The sequence below is a fragment of the Lates calcarifer genome, linkage group LG12, assembly GCF_001640805.2.
Source record: "Lates calcarifer isolate ASB-BC8 linkage group LG12, TLL_Latcal_v3, whole genome shotgun sequence".
NCBI classification, from domain to species: Eukaryota; Metazoa; Chordata; class Actinopteri; family Centropomidae; genus Lates; species Lates calcarifer.
In genome coordinates this window covers 23,977,628-23,985,289 of record NC_066844.1, presented here as the reverse complement: position 1 = coordinate 23,985,289, position 7,662 = coordinate 23,977,628, and the positions used below count along the sequence as shown (strand labels likewise).

Here is a 7,662-nt window from a genome sequence, read left to right as displayed (position 1 = left end):
TATTTACTGTTTAAGCAATCACTAGTATAAGTAATAGAAAAACACTGATTCATTCGGGCTATAATTTGTCAAGTACATTTTGGCAAGTAAAGCTAAATAACGTTGCTTTCTTGAGTTAAAAGTCCTTTGACTACAACTCCCAGACTACAGCGCGACTGTGTGGTGTTACGTAAAATCGAGTATTTCCTGTTGATGTCAGTGTCACAGCCCGACAAAGGTTCCTATCTTATATCATCCTGTTGTGGTTTGTCATGTTATTCAACCAACACATTGTAGCCGCTGACGCTTTGTTGAGCCAGAAACTACAATAACGTTAAACTGTAGTTACCGCTGTAACGCACAGAGAAGGTACAGTAGCTAACTAACGTTCGTGAACAAAGTTAGCTAGCTGACATTGTAACTATCGTTAGCCAGGTGCTAGTTACCGGCTGAATAGACACTTATGTAAAACTGAATAGTGACGGTTTGGTTTTCTTTTGCTACCTTTTCTTTAATTCTAGCTTTGTTGTTATTAAAGGTCATAAGAGCATTAAAATGTAATGGTCATGTTAAGCAGGTGTGATAGCATGTTGCACAGCTTATTAGCTAACTACTTCTTCATTGATTGAGATTCCCTCAAAAAATATCTTTAGAGCTATTAAAGTCTTCATTTTCATTTACAAAGGTCTTAACGGTTAAGTAATTCCCTGTTTCACACCAAATATATCAGTCAACTTTTAATTTGAAAATTCATCAATCCATTCACTTAATTTGTTTTCTGATGATTATCCAGGTCTAAGTTATACTTTATGATTAATTATTTATTTAATTATGTATATGTCTAGAAATGGATGACAAAAATGTAAATAAATGGACATGTGTTTTACATTGCACTTGTTAAATAATTCTAGGTCTTAGCATCATAGTGGTTTTTCATTATACTTTGACAATTTGTGTGATAATGTGAAATACTTATTAAATTGCATTCTATGTGGTATCAAATAAGTGAGGTCTGTCTTTAAAAGTCTTAATTTTAATTTGGTGACCCTGCAGAGACCCTGTAACAGTTTACATTCAGTGTCAGTGGGGTAAGTGCTATAATGAAATTATATATTTAGTTTATAACCATCAGCTCTGTGTTTGTCCTGGTTTAGATGAGACTGCCCTGGTGGACCCTCACATTACACACAGGACCTGTGAGGAGGGCATCTTCAGTCCCTGAGGGTATGCTGAACTTCGTCCCCGCCTGCAGCACCGCTGATGTCCAGTCACTGGACCTGCTGCAGGACTTTGTGTCCCGATCCAGATGCCTGTTTGTTATCACCGGGGCAGGTCTCTCCACAGAGTCAGGCATCCCTGATTATCGCTCGGAGGGTGTTGGACTGTACGCCCGCACCGACAGACGACCCATGCAGCATGCAGAATTCGTCCGCAGTGCAAAGTCCCGTCAGCGATACTGGGCCAGAAATTTTCTCGGGTGGCCGCAGTTCTCCTCACATCAGCCAAATTCTGCACACAAGGTCCTGCAGCAGTGGGAGGAGAGGGGGAAGCTGCACTGGCTGGTCACACAAAACGTGGATGCTCTTCACTCAAAGGCAGGACAGAAGAGACTGACTGAGCTCCACGGCTGCACCCACAGGTGAGAAAACATCACATGACCCCTTAATCATGGGCCTTCGCTGGTATAGATGAAGTTCACATCCATGGCTTTGGTAACAGTAGCAATACTGTAACAAGAAAATACTCTCTCTTTTTGTCACATGGCTAAACTGACATTACAAGTCATGTTGGTGTCCTCAGGGTGATGTGCCTGGGCTGTGGTGCCATCTCAGCGAGGGAGGAGCTGCAGAGACGATTCATATCGCTAAACCCAGACTGGAGAGCTCAGGCAGGCGCCGTGGCTCCAGACGGTGATGTCTTCTTGGAGGACGAGCAGGTCCTCCATTTCAGAGTTCCCTCCTGTGATGACTGTGGAGGAATATTGAAGCCTGAGGTCACGTTTTTTGGAGACACTGTGAAGAAAGGGACAGTACATTTCGTGCACGAGAGACTGACGGAGTCTGACGCGGTGCTAGTCGTGGGCTCCTCACTACAGGTAGGACTTTGGTCACAGTAACACTCGATTGCAACACAGTTATTCTGGGCTTTGGCATTTTATTTGTGTCCCTCTTTGTTATTCCCCAGGTATATTCAGGATACAGGTTCTTACTGGCAGCAAGCGACAGGAAAATGCCCATCGCCATCCTGAACATCGGGCCCACAAGAGCCGACCACCTGGCTGAGCTGAAAGTGAGCGGCCGCTGCGGTGAAGTGCTGTCGGTCATTCACCCCCTCTGACTGTCATGGACATCCTGTTTGAATATTCTGTTGATCACTAACATGTGAAAACTACCTCAGATTTAACAAGGTAACAATATCACCTTCAGGATGATATTCTCATTTGTTTGGTACATCTCTACCAGGAGTTCTCGCTGCTATTATCAAAACTGGGCAAAAACAGACAAGTCTGCTCTCACACAATGTTGTCAGAGCAACTGAATGTTAAGAAGACAAATGTTCTTAGTTGAAAAATGTGTGCCCGTCTTGGAAAATCAACACAACAGATTGGTGTTTAAGTACCAGTATCTTTGCTCTGTACACTCACAGTATACTGATGGTTTTATTTAAAGAAACTGTGCTGGGAAATCAGCCTAAACTCACCTGTTTTTATTAGATTAAACTACAAAAGTGCAAGTTGCTGTTGCATAAAGGCATAAAATCATGTAGCAGGTAAGATGCAATAGATATATACAAAGTATACTAGAATCAAATGGTTTCTAAAGGGTTACATTTATGGGTTAATGGTTTTATTTATATTCATGAAATGGATTATGTATATGGTGCTGAGACTGACAGACCTACAGTGTAACTACTAACATAGCGAAGAGACCGTTTGTCAGTTTGTTCAACAAGTCAGAGGCTTGAGACTGTAAACTGTGTCTGTTCAGAAAACTGTCAAGCAGTAGATCTCATTTTAACTAAAATGGATGCAAATGTTTCATATTTAAAATGTCAACAAAAACTTTGTTCGGTTATTTTGAATAAATTATTTTAAAGAATGACATAAAGTGGTGGGAAGTAACTAAGTACATTTACTCAGGTACTGCACATGAAAAATAAACAGCTGTTTTGACCAAGTTTAATGGAGTAATAAAGTACACTCACATACTTTTTAACAGGTTATCATAAAGACAAACTTGTATTAGCATCACAAACAGACTGAGGGCAGAGTTACTGTGGTTTGACAAACAATGAGATCCATGAGGACATTTTGCTGCTGAAATCTTTCTTGTAATCGAAGGTTCCAGTCCTCCAGGTTGGACTGCGTCTCTTTAAGCAGAACAGCTGGGACGCTGAAAGAGTACAGACAACATCTGTGACCTGTGGCCTCTGCCTGCCATGTTGCTGCAGCTGTAGTCACCATCAGGGGAGCCATGGACAAACAGTTTTCAAAGCTTTTGGTCTGATCGAACCAGTATGTGACAGGGTAACCCAACAGAAGGCCGAAGACGGTGCACAGGTTCCATTCTTCACATTTCTCTCCAACATAAAGAGGTTTCTCAGCCTCCTTCAGTTGTTCAGACTCCCTCAGAAGAAGCAGTAAATCTTGTATCGTGCTCTTCATCTCTCCTCTGAGCAGGTCAGTGATGGTCGGCCTCTCCAGCGAGGGGCAGATGTCGATCGCAGCCACACCGCTGCCACGAAGCACCAGCTCTAGATTTGATCTGACTGTAACTGGATTGACAATAAGACTGTTTCCATTTAAATCCAATGTGAGAAGTGATTTAGACACAAGCTGGGAAAACTGCAAAGAGCTCAAATACTGCTGCACCTGCTCTGAACTGGCGCCGTTACTGTCGTACAGCAGAGTGGGTTTTAGCCCCAAATCGACAGCTGAGACCTGTGCGGCCAGGTCCAGGCTCTGGGGAACGGAGAGAGATTTTCTGCTAACACACAGACATTTACGAGCTGCAGCAACAAAGAGCTCCTGAATGGACATAGCTGCGTAAATCACAACACACACAGTTCAAATGCGTTCAAACGTTACACCTCTGTAACTAGATATGTTTCTGATGCACTTTCAAACAACAAAGTAGCAAGAGCTTAAAAAATTCAAATTCTTCTTCAAAATCTGAGTCAAAGATGACAAAAACACAGACACTGAATGTAATTTTTTGTTTTCAGGCCATCTATAATGAGATGAAAATAAAAAAAAAATCATCAGAGAAGTGAAGCAAATTCAGGTAAACAAGATGATGTGTTTTGCAAAGTATAACTCGTCATAAAAGTTTCATGATTGTTTATTCATGTTCCTCTTTGTTGGTCCAAGACACCTGGAGGAACAGAAACATGACATCAGTTATAAATATGTTCCTCCTTAAAGCAAATCATTTGTAATTTTATCACCTGACTGCATTTTAATCATCATTAATTAATTAGTAGAAGATGATCTCACCATCATCCTGGTTCTGGTGGTGCTGTATTTTTGATCGTTATGTCACAGGCTGAGGAGACATCAGGTCAAAATCTGAGAGATTCCTTGCGACCCAAACACCGGCTGCAAACAAACCCAAGTTGACCAGAAGATTCCTGAAAGAAATTGGACATCTGCTGGGTCACAAATGATGATTTATTCTGACAAGATAAAAGCTTTTAGAACTACATCTCTACATCAGGCCAGATCAAACTCCTTTGGGGACCTGGAGCACAAATTACCTGCTGTTTTGATTCAGGGACCCTCTTCAAGATAGATCCCAAAGATCAGACAATACAGCAAGAACCACAAAGCTTATGTTGTGGTGTAGGTCCCGAGGAAATTATTGACTTAACTTGGTCAAAACAGTTGACATACGGTAGACCTGGAGCTATAAGGGGGCCCAGGCCAGCTGCCCACTTTGCCCGGTAATGGTTGAGAAGTCTTACTGGTAACAATGGGGTTTAAAAGATAGTCTTCTCAAACAAGATGACATCCTCACATGTTTTGTTTTGTCTGATTAACTTTCTAAAACTCAAAGATAATCAACTGACTATCAAAATGTTTACGGACTTAACTTTCTGTCATTTAACTAAGCTGGCCGATTCATTGTTAATAGTTTTAGCTTGCAGTTAAATCCAGGAGAAGGACTCAAGGGCAAACCCCCTCATGGACCCAGTGATGTTAGCCGTGTGGCTAAAGTTAGCTCCCAATTCACACCACAGATCATCTAAATTAACCCACCTTCTGAAGTCGTTTCTGTCTGATGCAAACCGACAAGCTGAACCGATCCAGTCCATCACACCGGAGGAAGGGCTCTTTTTACCGTTTGAACCGGTCATCGTGCTAACGTGCGATAGAACGACAGCAGCGGCAACGGCAGGAACTAACTAACAGGAAGGAGCAGGAAGAGTTTCGTTGTAACACCAGTACGGTGCGCGATAAAGTTCAAACTGAACACCTCCTTATTCAACTCGGTAACCAAATCGTTCAGAGATGTCTGCCACTCGGTACCGTCGGTTCTTGAAGCTGTGTGAAGAGTGGCCCCGGGACGAGACCAAGAAAGGCCGCGATTTGGGGACGTTCCTGCGGCAGAAAGTAGCCGCCGCCTTCCGCGAGGGTGAAAACACACAGGTACTGTAGCTTAGCTACCGCCACAGCTCTGCTACATGAACACACCGAGCTAAGCTGGGGGTTTAACCGGGAGTTAGGAGGACTAACAGCCGGCGACCTTGGCTGCCCTGACTGTGTGTTGTTAACCGTGGAGCCTCTTTACTATGAACTGTAGAGGCCAATACTAATAAACAACTAGCTGTGTTTATACCTACACGGCTAACTAATCACCCTAACATAATAAGAGACCACAATTTCATTCATGTAAACAGTGTTGCATAACAGTGGCGGAGTGCAAGTAAGTACATTCACCCCAGTACTGTATTTAAATGCACTTCTGACTGACTTTACTACATGTTAGAGAAAACTATTACACTTATCACTCTTACTGAATTTATAAGGTTTGCTATTAGACATTTGGGAGTGTGAAAACATATGATATTGACCGACTTGAGAGAAAGACAATAAAATAAATTAAAAACTCATAAAATCAGAAAAGCCTCTCCTGTAAAGGTATGCGTACTGTGTGAAGGAAGCCTGTTGAACACGTACACTAATTACTTACTTATTTTGTTATTGGTTGTTTCTTTAACAGGGACAATGCACATTACATTTAATGCACCAGGTGTAGCTGATTTCCACCTGGAGTGCCTGGTGGAGGAGGAGGCAGCGCCACTTGTCTGAAGCTTTAGAAACAGACAACTAACAGCAAATATAACATCACTGTAAATTTGCATAAAATATTAACTGTATAATACAAATACATCAAGTTATACCATACTATGATTTCTTTTCACCTATCAACCAACATGCAGTAACCATCAGTACTGATATTTGCAGAGAACATCAGCCTGCTGTTGTGTCAGTTTGATTCTGAAGTTACTTTATTAAAGTTTTAATTCAAAACATGAGATGAATGTGTGAAATATGGCTCATTATTATAGATTTAGATGTTCGACAACAGTTAAATTAGGTAATTGACATTGAGTTCTTTAATTTTTTTCTATGTGAATTTAATTTTTTTCCCTCCAGATCTCAGATCCAGACAAATGTGACCAGATGTATGAAAGTTTGGCCCGAATAAATGGCAACGTATACAGACAACGAGTGAGTATATATTCATCTCATACATTGCTCAGACATCTATCCATTGTAATGAATGAAAGACATTATGTAGTCACTTCTTTTTTCCTTTAAATGCAACAAATGAAAGAGAAAACCCTCTGCGTACAGTACCCTGCCATCCATAAATGTTAATATGAAAGGCATCAGCTAAGGAATAACATATCCATCTTATTTAAGCCTGTAAAAGAAACCTTGTGACCATTACCTTTTAGCATTCATTCTGTGATGAGGATAATAAAACATTTTATAGTTAGTGCAAAGGTCTCAGCAGCTCCGTACTTTTATTCCTGAGTGAAATCCAGTAAAATGTTTATGTGTATTCAGTCCAGTCTTTGTGTTTGTTGACAGTTTCCTCGTGTAAGAGACACAAGCTTTACTGGCGTTACAGTGGAAGAATGTAAAGTGCTATTGTCAGGTATGGACTCATCTACAATATCACATGTGCTCTATGTTGTATCTTGACTTTCTACAACAAAACAACACAGTTAACTTGTAACATACAAATTACTACTAAGTTGATATTTCATTTTAATTTTACAGGGAATATGCAACAGATGGACGAGGAGAAAAAGGGTCTGTGGAAGACGTTAATGGAGAGATTCTCCTCCAAATCACCAGAAGATGTTCCAGAGAAAGCTCCTGAAAAATAACTGTCTTTTCTTTTCTCATTGCATGTACAGAAATAAAGCTTATTGTTGGTATCTTTTCCGACTGTTATGTTATTTCTATATGTGTGAACAGATTTTATTTAAATTTGGTGGAAACTATGGTCATGGAATTTTCTAAACTGTGAACTATTTGGCATATTCATATAATTGTTTATTACTTTGATGCAGATCCAGAAACACATTGAAGATTTCTGTTATTTTATACATAGATACATTTTTTTTGCAGCTGGTCTGAGCTGCTGAGTGTCTGCTTCAAGTACCGAG

The 7,662-nt window shown here is 40.7% G+C and overlaps 4 protein-coding genes across 4 annotated transcripts; 2 read left to right on the top strand and 2 right to left on the bottom strand.

Moving 5' to 3' along the window:
• Positions 1-111: 111 nt before the first annotated feature.
• sirt4 (sirtuin 4) lies at positions 112-3,009 on the top strand. Its single transcript, XM_018685771.2, has 4 exons — positions 112-348; positions 1,134-1,618; positions 1,780-2,074; positions 2,164-3,009. The coding sequence occupies exons 2-4, from the start codon at positions 1,134-1,136 to the stop codon at positions 2,314-2,316; spliced, it is 933 nt and encodes a 310-aa protein (XP_018541287.1). The 5' UTR covers positions 112-348; the 3' UTR covers positions 2,317-3,009.
• A 134-nt stretch (positions 3,010-3,143) lies between these two features.
• On the bottom strand, positions 3,144-4,023 carry lg12h1orf74 (linkage group 12 C1orf74 homolog). The gene has a single exon (XM_051074356.1). The coding sequence runs from the start codon at positions 4,016-4,018 to the stop codon at positions 3,227-3,229; it is 792 nt and encodes a 263-aa protein (XP_050930313.1). The 5' UTR covers positions 4,019-4,023; the 3' UTR covers positions 3,144-3,226.
• Positions 4,024-4,303: 280 nt separating this feature from the next.
• tomm6 (translocase of outer mitochondrial membrane 6 homolog (yeast)) lies at positions 4,304-5,404 on the bottom strand. The gene is made up of 3 exons (XM_018685773.2): positions 5,237-5,404; positions 4,475-4,608; positions 4,304-4,352 (listed from the first exon to the last, which is right to left on the bottom strand). The coding sequence occupies exons 1-2, from the start codon at positions 5,332-5,334 to the stop codon at positions 4,512-4,514; spliced, it is 195 nt and encodes a 64-aa protein (XP_018541289.1). The 5' UTR covers positions 5,335-5,404; the 3' UTR covers positions 4,304-4,352; positions 4,475-4,511.
• An 8-nt stretch (positions 5,405-5,412) lies between these two features.
• On the top strand, positions 5,413-7,436 carry LOC108889361 (ubiquinol-cytochrome-c reductase complex assembly factor 2). Its single transcript, XM_018685775.2, has 4 exons — positions 5,413-5,626; positions 6,638-6,712; positions 7,079-7,145; positions 7,271-7,436. Exons 1-4 carry the CDS (start codon positions 5,489-5,491, stop codon positions 7,378-7,380), a joined length of 390 nt encoding a protein of 129 aa, XP_018541291.1. The 5' UTR covers positions 5,413-5,488; the 3' UTR covers positions 7,381-7,436.
• Positions 7,437-7,662: the final 226 nt, after the last annotated feature.